General features: G+C 49.0%; 1 protein-coding gene and 1 long non-coding RNA gene across 13 annotated transcripts in view; one reads left to right on the forward strand and one right to left on the reverse strand.

Moving 5' to 3' along the window:
• PAX6 (paired box 6) overlaps window positions 1-15,608 on the reverse strand; it is a 42,285-nt gene extending 26,677 nt beyond the window's left edge. For 4 of the 12 annotated variants that reach the window (XM_053390171.1, XM_053390138.1, XM_053390155.1 and 1 more), the window contains exons 1-4: window positions 5,352-5,458; window positions 4,984-5,129; window positions 583-659; window positions 130-184 (exon numbers count right to left, since the gene is read on the reverse strand). In XM_053390171.1, the coding sequence (XP_053246146.1) occupies window positions 130-139 (10 nt within the window). In that variant the 5' untranslated portion in view covers window positions 140-184; window positions 583-659; window positions 4,984-5,129; window positions 5,352-5,458. Of the gene's footprint in view, window positions 1-129; window positions 185-582; window positions 660-4,983; window positions 5,130-5,251; window positions 5,326-5,351; window positions 5,459-14,187; window positions 14,207-14,379; window positions 14,487-15,488 lie in introns of those variants that run through there. The other 8 variants (XM_053390163.1, XM_053390122.1, XM_053390146.1 and 5 more) reach the window with 5 other exon arrangements.
• On the forward strand, window positions 14,506-16,729 carry LOC128414625 (uncharacterized). Its single transcript, XR_008330692.1, has 2 exons — window positions 14,506-15,564; window positions 16,243-16,729. It is a non-coding gene; the product is annotated as an uncharacterized LOC128414625 (long non-coding RNA).
• Window positions 16,730-17,905: the final 1,176 nt, after the last annotated feature.

Below are 17,905 nucleotides of genomic sequence, written 5' to 3' on the forward strand. Positions count from 1 at the left end.
CCTTCCCCCGCCTCTCTACCCCCCACCCCACCCCACCCCCGCCCAGCACACACAAACACTACCCACCCCAATAATACATCGACATCCTCAAGCCGGCAGAGTCGTGAAATAAGAGGGAGAGTCACTTACTGTTCTGCATGGTGGATTGATGGAGCAAGATCCCACGTGGCTCGCGGATAAGATTCTATGAGTAATAAAACAGGCTTTAATCAGGGGAGGGAAGCTCGCGGGCAGGTAGTTGCGCTGCACTGAGTGCCCAGGTCTCCAAGGCCTCCTTGCTTTCTGCTGGCCTCCCAAATGATGTCAAATATTATATATATATTTATATATATCATGCGAAAACCCTCCCAGCCCCAGAGCCTATATAACAACAAACCTGGAAACGTTTCAACCTAGCAAGACTAGTTCTTTAAAAAAAAAATAAATAAACATAAACTAGCCGTGGCCTTCTCCTCGGCAAACTGGCTGTGGCACGTGAAGGCTCCTGAAGCACCAAGGAAAATGGGTCGGAGTGTGAGAAGTCTTCTAGTGTTGGGGGGGACGGGGGACGGACGGGGAAAGTAGAAGGTGCTTCCAACTTGCCTGATTTATGAGCGGACTCTCCTCTCTGGCAATTTAACGACTCACACATCTGCGTAGCGCTTGTTAAAGTCTTCCCGCTAGGATAAGGGGAAAAGTATATTAAAAGTATATTAAGCACTTTTAAATTTGCGTTCCCTAACCTCCTCCCCGCCACCCACCCCAGTCATAGCCGCCTCGCATTTGGAGTGGGGGTGGGAAGAGAAAGGCAGTTCAAAAGATTCAGCAACACACAGAGAGAGAGAAAGAGAGAGAAAGAGAGGAAAAGATGCCCAAGTTTTTTCCAGCACGCCTTACTGGAGCGCCTCCTGCCCATAGGAAGGAGTTCTGATCTGTGACACCTTTTGTGTCCGTATTTACAAACAGGACCTCGACTTTGGTTGGGCTTGGATTCGCTGAAGGGAGCCGGCGCGGCGTCCTCGCGCTGCACTTTGGGGCCAAAGGACTCTTTCTCTGAAAAGAGGTGGCCAGCAGAGTTTGTTGGCACTTTCTCTCCCTGGGTCCCCCTAGCCCCGCTGCAACCTCTCCAGGTTGCTTAGGGGCAAATCCTGCTCTCTTGCATGGGGCGTGGGTGGGTGTGCTGGGGCACTTCTTTCCCTTTTTAAAGCACACATGTTTGGGAGCTACTTCACTCTGGTGATTCTTTTCGGGGCACTACTAACCATCCTGAAAAAAACAAAACCCGAAGAGGGAGAGAGAAGTGGGGAGGTGGTGGGGGAGAGAGAGAGAAATCCACTTATTGTGATTAACTTCTTTTTTGGTCTTTAGATCTTCCCCTTTTTCACTGTACTGTGACACACGCTGTCTACCTCGCCTCAGTGCTTTAAAAAGTAAGGCCAGGAGGGGGTGAGGGCTGGGAATACAAAGCCTCCAGAAGGCGAACAATGGCCTCCATTTTACTCCCCTACCCAAACGCCGAGCGCAAGACCCCAGCCAGGCAGCCTCCTCCGGAACGGGCCGCGGCGCAGCCTCCCAACTCCGCGTTCCCAACAACCCTCCAACTTACAAAGGAGCGGGTGGGAGGGGGGGCACACAGCGGCCTTCCTCCTCCCTTCTGTAGGGCCCGCCTTGACCCACGCAGCTTGGCCAGCCCCAAGCCCTGCCTTGGGTTGTTTTTGTTTTTAAACCGGCCTTTTGAGGAATAAGACGAGGAATAATGCAACAACAAAAGAAGTTCTGCAGTTCTTGATGTTCTGTGTTGCATGTATTTATTTATTGGGTCCCAGCGCTTTCTTTTTAGGTTCCCAGCCTAGCAGGGGGAAAATAGAAAAGTAATTTCTCGTTATAAATATCTGGAGGTAATTATGTTACTGGTGTGAGTTGTTAGGGGTTGTAAAAAGATACAACAGCGCAGTGGGGTGCTCAATTGGGGTGAGACAATTACAATAAAGAACCTATTCAAGAGGTTTTGCTTTAAAAAAAAAAGAGGGGGGAGAAGACAGAGAGAGAGAGAGAGAGAGGAGGTAAAATAATGAAATAGTGGCAGTCTTCATTTTATTCGCCCCCAAAACCTCCCCCCTTTATTTTTATTTTTTTGGGAAGCTTTAAAAAAATCTCTTCTCTTTCCAGGCTATAATGAATATTAATTTTATTCTTTCTACATAGAAAAAGAGGCATCTTCTTCCGGGTCCAAAACGACTCCGGTATGATTTTTTAAAGTGCTTTTCCCCCCAAAGCCATCTACGTCCCATTAAAAGGGGGAAAAGAAAATCAACGCGGAACAAGGACTCCTCTCGCAGCGTGAATGAGGCGCGCGGTGGTAAATATTTACTCCGCTTTGGAGAGGCACCTGATTAGCAGCCGAGCCAAGCGCCCTGGACCCTTCTCCGGAAAAAGCCGGTGCCTCCAGTCGCCCAGAGTTTCCAGAAGGCGCCCCTTTAACACACCAAACACGTCTGCCGGGACACACGCTTGCACGCAGGACAACCGCTCCAAGACAGAAAGACGCCGAAGCGTGAGAAGCAACGAGAGAGAGAGCCTTTTTCGCCCAGGCGCGGAGGACTGTTATTGTGAACACTTCCCACTCTCTGCTATACCAACTGGCGAAATGCATTTTAAGGAACTCACTTTGGCACTTATTTGGGGTGTTAACAAACAAAGACGGCTAGCTGGTTTCAGGCACCAACAAACAAACCGAGGCGTTATTCTGATGAATCCGTGACAGCAAAATTGGGGTAGGGGGGAGTGAAGAGATAAAAGAGAGAGGGAGAAAGATTTGGGCTTTTGGGCTATTTTAATTAGAAGGTGGACTGAGCTCTACAACCACCAGCAAAACCGACCCTTCTTCCCTTCCCCCACCCGGAAGCGCAATAATGGTGGAGTTTCTCTCTTTGCCAGAAAGTAGCTCCTTTTTACTGAATTTTAAAAATGAAATTATTCACAAAGAGATGCAGGTAGGCAGAGAGCAGCCACGATCAAATATCCCGGTGAGATTACAAACCCTAGGCGAAACGCAACGTCTCCCTGGTCCCGGCTAGGCCTAATCTGCAAATTCCTATTTAAATCTCCAAATCTGGATCTAATCTGATCGTCTTTGAGATTTGATCCTCCCCTCCGCTGCAAACATAATTAGCCATTAAGATGACAAACGTTTACAATCCCGGGCCGAATAAGCAAAAGATAAACGCTAATCCATTGGCGTGGAGACGTTTGCTAAAGGTCACCGGCTATAAAAATTTATTGCCAAAGACCACAATTATTATTTTAGGCCTATAAAGACGCTCAGCCTCCAGCCATAATGAATGGCTTCACTTTCTGGAAGGAACTGCTCGGTGCTCTCGACTGGGCCTGAAAAGTTTATTTGTAAGCCTGGTCGCATCAGGAGTTTCTCCCCTCGTATTTTAAACCCCTGATTTGAAGATGCCAGTGGTTTATTATTCCCTCCCCCTAGTTAGATTAGTTTAAATAGAGTTAAAGAAAACAGACAGAAGTTTATTCTTGCACTCCTGAAGCGATCACTTGTGCAGCCCTTGCCTATGCAAGTTCACTCAGAAATGCTTTTTGTTTCAGTGACGTTTATTCTCACATTAAAGTGTGCGTAAAATCTCAGCCTCAATGTATGGCGGTAGAGGTGGAAACTCTGAAGAAGCGAGGAGGTGGGGAGTGAACTTTTTTTGGGGTTGCCCTGCATTTTACGTGAGTCTGGGCGAAACTTCAAAACATCCACCCAACAAGGAAATGAGATTTCGAAAATCCAAAACCAAAACAACAGCAACAGCAACAAAAAACCCATTTGCTACTTGAAAAGGAAGCAGACAACATTCTCTAGCCTAGAAACTTGTGGAGAATGGGGTGGGGGGAGCTATTGATCGCAGATTCTTTGGAGCGCAAAACTCAGGAGACTTAAACGATCTCGGAGATTTGAGTGAAGTGCGGGGGGGGGGGGTGGCAAAGAGCGCAGAGAGAGAAATGTTGTTTTTTTGTGGCTGTTTTTGTTTAAACAGTTTGTACTTCGAGCCAGGTAGTGATCAAGTTAGAAAGTTCTGCTCATTCCCAGTCTCGTCGTGGACAAGTTTGGGGAGATCTCGCGGCTGCTTGATTGAGAGTGACAGTCCTTCAGCTCCGCTCAGACCTTCCCGGATACAACTACTGAGACCTGACTTGGCCTAGAATGTGACTCTGTGTGTCGTCGTGTCCCCCCCCCCTCCCGCCGGCCCGCGTGCCTCTCTCTTCCCCATTTCCTTAAGGCCGGTTAGATTGAGGGGGAAAAGAGATATATAGACATAAATAAAGGGAGAAGCGAGAGTTGCCTAAACGAAAATCCCTCATCAACACACACGCATACGCACACACAGCTTCAGCTTGACGGAGATACAAAGCAACCAAGGAAAAGAAGCGGGGAATAAAGACACTGAGCTTGGATGGACCCAGCTTCCCAAGCAAGCAAGGGGCCAAGCAACGCCGTCTGGTCCATAACGCCTCCTTCACAACAACCGCAACAACAAATGCCCCTCATAGGAACCAGGTGTGATGCATTCTCGTGTGTGCGCGCGCGCTCAGATGATCCCTACAGCTTTGGCCGTCCCTATCGCACTGTGCCAAACGGAGCAAGCCTTTCGTGGGGCTCTGTCTAGCAGAAAGGCCGGGCGAGTCTGCTGCTGTTGCTATCCAAAGAGAGAAAGAGAGAGATAGATGCTTTCTCAGAAAACAGGGGCGGGGGTCGGTCCGTGAAGGAGGAAGAGGAGGAAAAAGAAGAGGAGGTGAAAGAAGGCTGGAGCGAAAAGGACAAAGTTTGGAAGCCTTTGAGACTGGCATCTCGCCTAAGATCCTTTCCCGGAATGTAAGAAATGGTGTGTATGTGAGCGAAACGGGGGGGAGAGAGAGAGAAAGGGGGGGGGGGAGAGGGAGAGACCTGTCTAAATATTAAAATGAACTGAAGCGAGGAGAAGAAACGAGCAGACTCACCTTTCTGAGGCATCCTGTCTTGTTGTCAAAGCTCCTGTCAATAGTTTTAAAAAGCGCCCCTGATTTGAAATGATGGTGCCTTAAAAAGGGTTGCCAGTAAAAGAGTTTTTCTCCACTGAAGCTGCTGGTTGTGTGATCTTGAGTTCCTGGGAAGGAGACAGAGATTGACAATAAAATGGGCTGTCACTGACTGGAGAGGGAGAAAGAAAGAGGATGTGAGCGAAGTAGGGGGGAGAGAGGGAGGGAGAGAGGGAGAGACAGAGCACACCTATGCTGATTGGTGATGGTTCAAGTGTATTAATGTATGTGTGCGCCTGGTCTCTGCCTCGCCTCCCCTGCTCCCCACTGGCCCATTAGCAAAGCCTGACCTCTGTCATCATCTTCCAGCAAAACACTTCCTCCCTGCGCCTGAACCAGAGCGGGAAATGAGGCTGAGCCAGGGCTCGCTTTTCAAACCCACTAATCACTCCACGCATGCAAATGCTCCGCTCGCTCCCACACAAAATATTGCTTTATGCAAAGCAACGCCATTGCCTCCTAGCTGCCGATTGGACGCTCACTCGCACTGCCTGGTTCAATTGGCCCATTTGTTTGAATATGAATGCACTGGCTTCTCTCTCTCTCTCTCTCCCCTGCTCCCCCCCCCAGCTCCCCGCTCCTCCTCGCTTAGATTCCACCGACCTCTCTCTCTCCCCCCCCTACACCCGCCCCCCCCATCTCCAGCCCTCTTTGCCCTGAGTTCCTTTTCCACCATCCCTGGGCTCAAATGCGAGGCTCCGGGACGCGCGGTGAGCGGACAGGCACCCTCCGCTAAGGTTTCGTGTTTTTTGGGGGGGGGAGGGACAATGTTTTCCTGGTTAGGATTCAGTCATGTCTCCCGGCTGAACTTTTTTATTTTTTGCCTCCTTCCCCACCTCAGAGATCCCCTCTGTTCGCCCCATTTCCTCCGAGATAGCGCCTGGAGTAAATAAATAACGTCGCTCGGAAAAATAAAAACGAGGACTGCCCTTTTCTTTCCAAGGCGATCTAGGTTTGTGCGGGCGGCCGTGTGTGTGTGTGTGTGTGTGTGTGTGTGTGTGTGTGTGTGTGTGTGTGTTTGAGGGGTGGGATGGGAGAGACAGAAAGGGAGGGGGCGAACTATTTGCATTTAAACAGTTCGCTCCCAGCAGACAATGGAGATAAGGAAAAAATAACATTCAAATGGTAACGACATAAATATTTGGGAGACAGGCGCTTTGTCAACTGGGAATCGCCTGGAGGTAGCCAAGTCCACAGTTGGGTGTGTGGGTATTTTCCCCCTCCCCTCCCCCTCCTTTCCTGCCCTCTCTCTCCTCGAAATGTGATGGAGAAAGGAAACTCTCTCTCTCTCCCCGCTGCCTGGAAAGTGCAGAGCAAATACACACTTTACTTTGTGTATTGAGGACTTTCGTGAAGGGGCCTGAAGAGTCCTTTCCCAAACACCCAAACTTCTTCCACGTGCCGTTTGTTGACTAAGTGCTGTTGTGTTTCTCCCCCCCCCCACCTCTCTAGCAGACACTCCAAGGAGGGGGAGAAAGAGAGGAGGGAGGAGTGCTAAAATATCTCCACCGCAAGGGTCGGCGTGTGTGTGTGTGTGTTGGAGAGGGGGTTTTGCTTGTTGCTCTCACCAGATTTAGCTCACTCATGTGCGCAGGGCGATTCTCTCTCTTTCCCTCCCTCCCTCCTTCCCTCTCTTTCTCTCCTGCCAGGGAAATCAGGGGCCGAAGGAAAGCAAATGACTTTGCTTCTCTGACCACACACCACCACAAGTTCATTTGTTGAATGGCGGAGTATTAAGACACACCTCAGTACACTCCAAAGCAACCCCTCCGCGCCTGCATTTAAGGTGACACTGGCAGCACCAGTTTGAGCTCAGGGTGTTCCGATCGTTTATGGCGAGTGGTCTGGGAGGCGGGGAGTGGGGAGGGGTGGGGGAGATGAACTTCTGCACAAAGAGGGAAGGGGAAAGGAGGAGAGAGGGAGGGAGGGGGCAGGGAGGCGACGGGGGGGGGGAGGAAAGAAGGCATAAAGCCCCAGAAATTCCAAGAGGCAAAAAAAGTGGGGAAGGGTTTCGGGTGGGGGTGGGTGGGACACGAACGCGCCAAGCATAAAATGAAGTCGTAGCCCCGCATACACTTGACTTCTCTTGACATGTGAAAAGTGCTAAAAGTCAGAGCTCATCAATAAAGTGGCTGGCGATTGAATGAGGGCCCTGACAACCATTGCATTCTTCAATAAAGTACAATGAGGAGACAAACGACTCTGCCAAGGAGTTTGCATGGGAGTGAAAGGACGCCTCAATAGGAGCTGGATAATGGGCTGCCAGGCCGTCATGCACTGTCATCTCCAGCCCTGCAGAGAAGCTACCGCGGCCCCTAATAGCACAAAATGGGCTCTTAAGAGACTACCGGGCGATTCCTCTCTGAGATGTGTGTGGATCTCTCTCTCTCTCTCTCTCTGTGCCCCCCTCCCTCTCTCCCTCCTTCTTCATCTTCTTCCAAACTCCTTCTTTCCTTCCTTCTTGTGCCAATTTGCCTTGATGCTGATTACCACTAATGTGTGGGGCTGCGCTTTTATGGGTCTTGCTTTCTATTTATTTTAATTTTTTTAGGGGAAAGAGAGGAGGCTGCAGCAAAGAAAGGCTGGGATTTAAAATCAGGACTTTCTCCTCGGTCCCCTCTTTTTTTTCAGGCCTCCGGTTCCAAAGTTTTTGGTGTCTTTTTTGCAGCAAATGGGAAAAGAGTCAGAGAGAATTGCCCAGCCTAGCTGGGAGGGTTGAGACATTCTTCTGCAAACGCCACTCAGGAAGACCTCTCTCTCTCTCTCTCTCTCTCTCTCTCTCTCTCCACCCCCCCTCTCCCTTTCTTCTTTCCTTTGCTGATCCAGATTTCCCCCACCCGGGCATTGCCCCCCCCCCATTTTTGATTTGTTTCTCTATCCCACATTGCAGCCCACATCGATAACCCAGGCCACTTCAGTTTGCTGAAGGAAAGAGATCCGGTGGGTTGGACAAATCTTTTACCTCCAGCTACAATAGTTCAGGCCTAAGGCGAGCTGCACCCCCCTCCACGCTTGCTGGAAATATCCTTTTTATTTCAATGTAATTGGAGCCGAATAACTATGATGGAAAGCTGGGGTGAAAAAACCAACCACACGGGGACATTCTAATAGGATTCCCCTTAAAAGGTAGGTAGGAAACTTGAGAATTCTCATAGCTGGGATGCTGCTACAGATAGAGGTGTAGGGCTCTCTGTGTGTGTGTGTTTGTGTGTGTGTAGTGCTTGGACGATTTTAGTTCTGTGTTTAAATTTATTATCCTTTCGTTTTGCCCTACTGTTATTTTTGAAGTGTCTCCCATACATTGGAACCCTACTAATTTCTGCAAAGTCCCCGCTATCAATGGCTAAATCTTACACGGCAGTCCTGCTCCATTCAACTCCATGGGAACTTTGCTGTTGACTTCAGCGGGCGCAGGCTTTTTCAAAGTGCGCCAAAGGAGATCTTTGCAGAGAGATCAAAATGGGAAGAAAACATAGATTACCAAGCCAATGTCTCGCTTGCCTCGCGGGTTTCACCGCATAGAGTTGCCGCTGCGGGATAGTTTAGCAAAGTGTCTTGAAAAGACCCCGCTCCTTTAAGCTAGTCCTCTGCAAAGCTTTTTCTTTTCTTTTCTTCCTGTTGTCTGAAAAATCTCTCCCTCTTAAAAAAAAAATCGCAAAGAGAATAAGAATAATAACAAAAATAATCCCCGAGATCCTGGGGATTTTTGTTTTGTTTAATGTGACTTCTAGTCTTCTGGAAATCAGACGAATCTTTTCTCTTTTTTTGTCCAACAAACATTTTTTTAATACTTTCCTCAAGTGGAAAGGCAAAAAAGGGCAAAACAACAGGGTAGAAAGTGGGGGAAATAGAAAGAACTCATGACGCTTGTTTTTAGGGGGGACGGACACGTCCAGATCTTCAGGCAAATTTAATTTTTACAACCATTCAATTAGCCTTCGTTTGGATTAGCACCTCCTTATATGCTGCTCCTTCAGAATAAAGAAGCCGTAATCTTGTTGCTATTTCCCCTAGGGCACAGTGGGCCTTGCGCCCCTTCCCTCTCCACCCCCTCCCGCTAGTTTTGTTTTGTTTGTTTTTTAACTGGGGGGGGGATAATAAGGGGAGGGAAACGGTGAATAATCTGACGTCATTGCAGAGATGGGAATGGAAGGAGAGAGGAAGCAAGTCTGGGAAGAAAGGAAGAAGGGGGGAGGAGAGAGAAAAAAGTGCCACAAAAGGTGAAGAAGAAAAAGATTGGGTGCCTGGCTTTGCTGCTGATTTATCAGGACGTTGGAGACGGGAGGCCGAGGGCAGGCGAGGGAGCCTCCGAAGCAAGGAAAGCAAAAGTTGAAAGGGAAGGAGGGGCCGAGGAGAGGGAGGAGGGAGGGAGGAGGAAGAAGACAGGAGCGGAGCGGAGGGCCTGCATGACAATGTGCATGTGTGAAAGAGAAAGAGGAGAGGAAGAGGACAAGGCGTGTAGAATGGGGGTGTGAGAAAGGAAAGTGGGATTTCTGCGAAGACGTGGAGAGGCGAGAAAAGGGGAGGAGGGACAGAGCCGGGCGAAGTGAAAGTGTGTGAGTGTGTGTGTGTTTTAAAGAGCGAGGGAGAAAAGTGTAAAAATTGTGCGAGGGGAAAAAAACACAACTTGGGATGAGTCCTGGAGTAGAGTAAAGGAGGCCGGGCAGAGGGGGGAAATGGGGCCAGGCGCGCTTGCTTAGGAGTAAGCGCCGTGGAAGGAAGAAGCCCGCTTCGGATCCGGCTGGGAGAACTGAGATGGAAGAAGACGCGCGCGTGGGAGATCCGGGCGAGGGGAGCAGGTTCTCACGTGCAGCGAGAGCGCACGTCGGCCAGGGAGGGACGCCCTTCGCCCTTCGCCTTCGCTCAACTTGCTCTCGCAAGCAGCGTCTGGGGGCGAGCGCTGCCAGCGACAACCCCGGGAGCCTTTGAAATAGTACCTGCTCTCCAACGACCAGGGGGGAAAAAGTCCTTGCCAAGTTGAGCCACAACTCGAAGGGCGCCATTTTAACTCTGGGTTGCTCTGTTTTGTTTTGTTTTTAAACAACAAGACAAGTTTTTTAAAAAAAAGCACGTCCTGGATTCCCCCAGGTATATATAAGCAGGTGTAAACAAAACAAAACAAAAACAGAATAAAACACGAGAAACCCCAAACTCCTCTGCCCTGTTACTTTTTTTTTTAGTCTTTTGTCAGCAGCTTTGAACTTGAGAATTAACTTGCTTAAAGTGGCAGGCACACGATGGAGCAAGGAGGGATGAGCCCGTGGAAATGGTCGCGAGTGGGGTGGCAAACTCAAGCGTCCTTCTTGCGGGGTAAGGGATGATTACCCCCACCAGTTTTGCATGTGAAGTGGAAATGAGGAATGAGCGCGCCAGGGTAGATTGGCTGCGGGGGAAAGAAATGGCCCTTTCCTCCAGGGATTTCTCTTGACCACAGGAGGGAAAATAAGCGCTGAACGGAGAATCAAATGCATTTGATGCTCACCAGGTTGGCACCTTAGCACCTTGCCCACCAGACCTGGAGGGACCGCCGCAACCAGAGGACTTGAGAAGCAAGGGTCCGGATCCCAAGTGGATTTCTAAGTAGACACGTGCACTCCACGTAGATTCGGAAATGTCATCATCGTGGATGGATGGGGCGGGGGAAAGCTTATTTACTCCCCAAAGATGCGCACCTAGGATGGCAGCTTGCGCCTTTTCTAATTTGGCAAGAACGAACACCAGACGGGCAGCAACAGCAACGAAGAGTCTTGTGGCACCTGAAAGCCAAACAGATTTATTGTGGCATAAGCTCTGTGTGGAGGGGAGCCAACGGAGTCTGATGCACGACGTGTTTGTCTGTAAACTGAGTGCTAACTGAGGATAACACTTCCTGCCTCTGAGGAAGAGGGATCTGCACCACCAAAGCTTATGCCGCAGTCCGTCTGTTAGGCTTTATTTCGAAGGTGCCACTTCCTGTTTTTACTACAACAGAGTCTGGCTCATTCTTCTGAGCGTCTGGTGGATTTAGAGTGGATTGATCAGAAATGTCTTGAGCAGTTACGAATACTCCTGCGGTGGGAAATAACTCTAGGGATTCCGGTTTATATCTTTTCTTTTTCTGTTTTTTTTGGGGGGGGCGGAATGGGGAGAATATGATTAATTCTCCCTCGCCTTATGTACCAGTGTCAGGTGCATCAGTCACTCTGCCTTTGGATTAAACTTATATTTGCCTTGAATTGTGTGTGTGTCTGTGTGTGTGTGTGTGTGTGTGTGTGTGGCACAGGTGTTCAGTAAGTGGATTCAAAATCACTCGGAAAGTTAATATTAAGATGAGAGAATTACAACTGAAAAATTATAATCCTTTGCAATTTAAAACCCCCCCAAAAACCCTTACACCCCCTTAAAAGAAACAACATCTCTACTACTTTCTCGCAGAAAGCAAACATATCAAGGAAATGTGACTAAATTAGATTCATTCTCCCGATACTGCCATTGATTGCAGAAGTAGGTATTTATTTGTCAGGGACAAATAATAATAAAAAAATTCTCCCCTTCTCCGCTTCCTTAGGAACAGGAGTCGCTCAGTTCAGTGCTCCTGGATCGTCTTGTTGTATTAATATCTGGCTCGCGAACCTCCTTTTTTTAATACCCAGAAAAATGCTTAAAGTCCTCTTGTCCACTTCAGTCTCCCACTGAAGAGATACACAAACCCTGACGTGTTAGACTACAATGCGTTTGCCTCCCGGACACCGAATGCCGAGTCGGATATGGAGAAAGAGCGCTTGAAACCTCTAATGCGCCGGACATTGAGTTAAATGGAGCTTTGGCGAGTTTAGGAGCAATCTGCAAAAAGTTTGGAATCGATTTAACCTCTTTTACGTCGGGCGTTTTGCAAGAAGGCGCAACCTTTTGTGTGGAAGGATTAAAAAAAAAATAAAGGCGAAGGGGAGGGGACAAGAAAAGGACTCAATTTATGGACTCTGAAAGAAAAGACAACATCCATGTTTTTCCCCCTCCTTCATCCAGGAAAGGTTTGATATTTATCTTGGTCTGGTAGATTTTTCGAAGGGACTTGCTGGAAAAGTCCCCCCCCCAAAAAAAGTGGAAAGGGAGCGGGGACTCGCCAGCAAAGCGCATCCTGACGGGCTTTTTAAACACTATTGATTGGGACAAGCTGTTCCAAACCCCAGTAACACTTAATCTGCCTGTTAATCAAGGCGCTAAGGAGCTCAATGCGAGTTTTATTAGCGACTAGAGAACACAGCGGCAGAAAGGATCAAAAGACTCGCCCCCTTGATATTTGTCAAGCCAGACTCCCCCCCAAAAAATATATTTTCAATTACAGAGCAATTCTTAGCTTATCATCGCCGCCTAACAGAAACACGCAGATGGTTTCACAAACGCTGCCAGAGAAACAACTGCAGCAAAGGCAGCGAGCGAGACCCTCAGAACTGCAGCCTCCGAAAACCCCACGCCGGACCCAACCCGGCACTGCGCGCCTAGAATGGAGCACTGGCTCACCTCAAAGCGAAACCAGTGTCATTATTTCTCTCTATCTCCCCCGCTGCCTTTCTATTTACCACCGGAATTCGAGAGAGAGAGTGGAAGGCAACACCTGAAAAGCCTATGCCAATTTAGACTATCCTTCCTCCCTTTTCTCTTTTCCCCTCTCCTGTGCCTGTTTGCGAACGAAGAACTTTGGAGTGGGTTTGCAGTCAAAACAGACGGAAAGAATTTCCTCAACAGCACCTCACTCAGATTTTTTTTATTAAAAAGATTTTAATATTTTTTTTTAAATTATCCTGAAGGGAAAAAGTTGAATGTGTGGGTTGGTTCTTTTTTTTTTTTAATGGACTGGCCCGGCGCTCAAGTCCGTCCCTCCCCTCGAGCAGAGTTTCAATTAAGGTAAAGGTGGAGAAATATTATCCCGTCTGCGAAAATCAACATTTTGATCTTGTCATTTTTAATGCGAACCGATGGTGCTGGATGTCAACGAGATATGCGTATAAAAGACTATGTGGTCAGAGGTAATTATGTCACAGCTTTTTCTCGTCGTGACAGCTGGATAAACACAATCTCCAATAAACATCTCTAATTAGGGAGGAGGACCTGCGAGGCTGGGTGTCTGATTTATTACTCACCCAGAATGTCCATTTACCGGTGGAGATTAAAGTGGACTCCCCCCCTTTTTTTTTGGTGCCAAAGCACCTTAAGGGATTTGGTGTAGGAGCTGAGGGGCTGGGAAGGCGAAGTCTTACAGCTTGATCCAGGAGAGTGAATGGAAAAGAGAGAGAAAGAGAGAGGGAGGGAGGGAGGGGAGAGCCATTATCCTACTAATCCCTTTTTTCTAATTAAGTACAAAGAAGGAGCAGGAGAAGGAAGAATCTAAAACACAATTTACCTGCCTTGGGCTGCAATCCTAAGCGCCCTCCTATTTCCAGCTGCTTGAATTTACTCCCAAGCAACCGTGCGCGCAGGGTACCGAGTTTTACTTCTCAGAAAGTGCGGTGCGGACTTCTCCCGGCGCAACTCAAGCTCTGTTTACTCACGAGTAAGTCCAATCGGTTGAAACAGAACTTTTCCCTACAAATAATGGGTGCCTAAGATTGGAGTTTCGATTGTGCGGCTGAAGTTGCGTTTCTGAACTTAAATGCACCGTACAATTCCCCTTGCTTTCTCTTCCACTAACAAACCAACCATCCAGAGTTAAGCAAAAACAAAAACACAATGAGATGCTCCACCAGGCACCAACCAGGGTATTTCCGCACACCTTTTCAGACGTTCGAGCAACCTAATGGAAAAGAAAACCATCACCACGCCGCAACCTCAAAGGAAGTTAAACGCGCGATCCAGGAAGCAGTTCCCAAAGCAGAAAGTTTTAGAGACAGTTAACCTGACGGCAACAGATGACAGGCGCAACAGAAAAACAGCAATCTCTTCTCTCTCCACCCCTGATAATACACCGACTGCATTTTATGCAGACCAGGAATACTCAGCAGTATACTTTTACATACAGCCTAGCATTAAACACATCACCTGGAAACAAATCCTATGGATTTCTAAGGGACTGCCTTGAAAACACCGACGTTTCCGGCTAAGGCCCCAAAGCTCCTTTACTCTGGAGTAAGTCTTACTGGGCCGATTTACCTGTGCTTAGAAAGGAACGTCAGTTTTAACTCCAACGGAAGACGTATCAATTTCGGCTGAAGTGGTTTGTGGATCGGGCGCGAAAAAGCGCGCTTCGCAGGTTGCCTTAGTAAAGGATTCTTTACCCCCTCCCGCTCACTCTTCCCTTGGTACAGCTTCAGTCTGCGAACAATGAACTAGCCGAGGCATTACCTTGCTGGAAACGTGGGGACGCCCCAGAGTTGGTGGGTGCCCCAACGGACAGCCCCTCCCGGCTCGCCTAAGCGCAGACGTCGCCGCGAGCAGAGCCATCCAGGACGGGGAGAGAGGAGAGCCGGTTCACAAACAGACCCCGGTTGGCAAGTGTTACCAGACACGTGAGTGAACTGACCGGAGAGTGGAGCAGGACTCGAGGTCAGACTGGGGGAAGGAAAAAACAAAAAACCAGCCCCAAACTCCGCAAAACCCCGAAAGATCCACCGGACCCGAGGATCTGTCTGCGCCAAACGCCCCCGACGTCTCTGCGCTGCAGAGTCCCTTCTGAAGTGCCCAGAAGCTCAAGGCGAGCCGGGCGTGCGTAATCCGAAGCCCCTTTTCGTTCTACCTCAGTGGAAATCGTTAATTATTAGGTCTTCCCAAGGAAAGCTCAAATCACACGGTCTGGGGATTGAAAATGCTACCCAAGTATGCGAGCCGCATTCTTTCGTTCCCTTGCCTGAACTTCGGGAGCGCCCTAGCGAGGGCTGGAGGCCGTGGGCGAGGTCAAGGACCAACTTCTTCCTCCTCTCTCAACCCCCCCCCGCGCACCCACCCCATGCCTCTCCCCACACATCCCCAAACCGGTGGCAGCGAGCACATGAGCCGGTGTTTCCATACAAGGCGCCTCGGTTGCCCAAGCGGGGAGAGATCAGGGCTGCTCCAAGCCTCGCGTCTGCCTAGCCACGCCAAAGCCCAACTCTCTGCCCCGCGCCCTCTTTCTTCCTCCCACCTGTTGGCGCTGCGCTTTCTGTGCGCGCCCCGTCGAACCTGGCAGTTGGTCACGAGCCAGCGTGACCCCCTTTTATGCCGCTTGTAATTAACACTCCGCACAAGGCGGAGAGAGATGGGAGGGGGGCGGAAATAAGAGTTAAAAAAAATATATAAATAAATCCTGGGCTTGGTAATAGAAACGAGGAGGTCAGAGGGAGAGAAAGAACGGGAAAGAAAGGAAGGAAGAAATCTAGACGAGGCAGAGAAGGGGAGAAACAAACGCAGCGGCAATTGTTTCAGGAGGAATCCGGCAACTCCCCCCGACGCCTGGATAAAGAGCATCAAATGTTTACCTGTTAGAGAGAGGGCAGGCAGAGGCTCATGATCCGCGGGTTCCCAATTGCGCCTCTGAGAGTCGGTAACTGGCAGGTTTGATCGCCAATTTCTACATAAGAATCTGCCACACAGTTTAAATGTCAACGACAATAAAAAAGAGGGTGCCTGGCTTTGCACTAACTTTCCCTTAATATCAGCGCCAGCGCCTCTCCCATTGGCTGGGCTGCCCCGGTGACGTCACGGCGGACAGTAGTTAGAGTTGAGCTCATAAGAAATTTTAGACAACAAGAAGCTCACCGGGGCCGGGAGATAATTCACCTTCCCGTGACCATTGGAGGGGCTGAGAGGCGAGGCGCACGTGGACGTGGGCCAGCCACGCTGGCTTGTTCGCTCCTGCCTGCCTGCCTGCCTACCTCTATCCATCCATCCAAAAAAGAAAAAGAAATATGTTTCATTATAGTCAGATCCCACTACCAAACAAGGTCCTCCTGGCTGATCCATAGAAGCGACTCTACCATAATATGTGGTCTGTGGAGTGTTGTCCAGAGGACGGCCCTTGCAATAATAATAATAATAATAATAATAATAATAATAATAATAATAATAATGCTTTAAAAAAACATCACAGCGATGATTTGTGATTCTGAGTGTTCTTTTGCCTTTGTCTTCCTCTTGGATCCTCATACTACGACTGCCCTTCCCTTCCCCCCGGTCTTTCACCCGCACAAAAGGAAGATCTTTTCTCCTTTTTCTTTCCTTCTGTGTATACAGGAAAATCCGCAGGTTTAATTATGACGCAGCATCTTCGACACGGCGGGCGCAGAGATGTCCCTGGACTTTTGTGTGTGTGTGTGTGAAGTTCTGGAGAAGAGCTACCAGGTGCAGCAGAGCCGCCGACTCTCAGTGACCGTCCAAAGTCGAAGCCTGGGTCTTTCTACCTGAGGCTCCAGATCACACACACAAAACCCCCACTCTGCCCACGGCTCAGTTATCAATAAAATCAACCTTTATCACTTGGTTCCTAGGTTTCTGTTTATGGAAGGGCTCCAGTCAGGGGGAAAATCCAATTTGTACTTTTGGATGGCTACCTGGGTTGTAGCACTGGCGAAGACGAGGCTTATACTGTATATTCGCACCCAAGCAACCAATGCTGCCTTCAGAGGGGTATGGATCTAAATTTTATTTTATTTTATAAGTGTGTAAAGCTGTCCAGTTATTAAAAGTCGATGATTAAAACAAATTGGAAGAGAAATTCAAACTGCGCGTGGACTTTCACTTCGAATCACTGAACACCTCAAACACCGAGGTGTGAGAGGTGAGTTGATATTTTGTGGAGGTTTTCTTCCAACCGCGATTCAAAAGAGGACCAGCGGATCCTTTCTATCTCTCTCTTCTCCCCTCCCCACCTTTCTCTAATCAATTTTTAAAACGAAGGGCGTTCGTTTTAAAGTTAAGCCCCAAGTTAAGTGCCGCTTATTTCAATGGAAGAATGGCGCCCTCGCTCATCTCTCCTTCCCACAGAAATGAATGGGACCTAGAAGACATAGCGCTGCTTTTCATTTCAGAGGGCTGACACAAGCTTTACACAGAGACCAGGCCGCAGCGCACTTTTTTGGCCCAGAGGGTGGTGTTAGAATAATCATCAACATCTTGCTTTAAGGCCCCTTTCTTACAACGACACCGAACATGTCCCCTTTTCCTCAAAGTTCTGGAGAAAACGAAGTTTTCTCTAGGCAGCTAATAGTGTTCCCTCGTCCAGCAATGTTTTCTGAAGGGCAGGGAAGCTACCCCCTGCTCACACTTTTGAGGACACAATCCACTGGATAGTTCTCCTGAGTAAACAATGGGGGTTGGGAAGGTGAGTTATGTTCCGAAGAAACCCACGAGATTTAAGTGATGGGGAAAACGGTGGAGATCTTCTTTCCTTTGAAACCGGGGCAGAATTCTCTCTGCAGGCAACGTCAAGCAGGTAACGTGGTCTGGGATTGCCGGGGGAGGATCAGAATAGTTTTAGTCGCATAGTAACACCCCCCCACACACACTTGTGGGTCTCCCCTCGACGCATTCATCCTGTCCCCTTAAAGGAAGAAACACCAGGACGGGTGGGGTGGGGGAACACACTTGTCGGAGTGAATACTTTTGTTTGTCAGGAAAGAAGCGCGCACGCCCGAAAGTCGCTGTAGCTTTGATTGAACCGCGCGTCCGTCTCTCGGGAGCTGGCAAAGTGTTCTCTGGGCTTTGTTTGCGGCGGATCCCTGAAAAGGGGGGCGTGGGGAAGAAGTCGTCCTTGATGCACCCACACATTTAGAAATACCCGTCGAGGAGACCGCCCACCGCCGGAAAAGGATAGCTTCTCTTTCTACATGGTTTTCAGTAGCTGCGTTGCTCCCCACGTCTCCTTCTTAGGGACCGTCTCCTCGTTGGTACACTTACG

Source organism: Podarcis raffonei, chromosome 1 (genome assembly GCF_027172205.1).
Source record: "Podarcis raffonei isolate rPodRaf1 chromosome 1, rPodRaf1.pri, whole genome shotgun sequence".
Taxonomy (NCBI): Eukaryota; Metazoa; Chordata; class Lepidosauria; order Squamata; family Lacertidae; genus Podarcis; species Podarcis raffonei.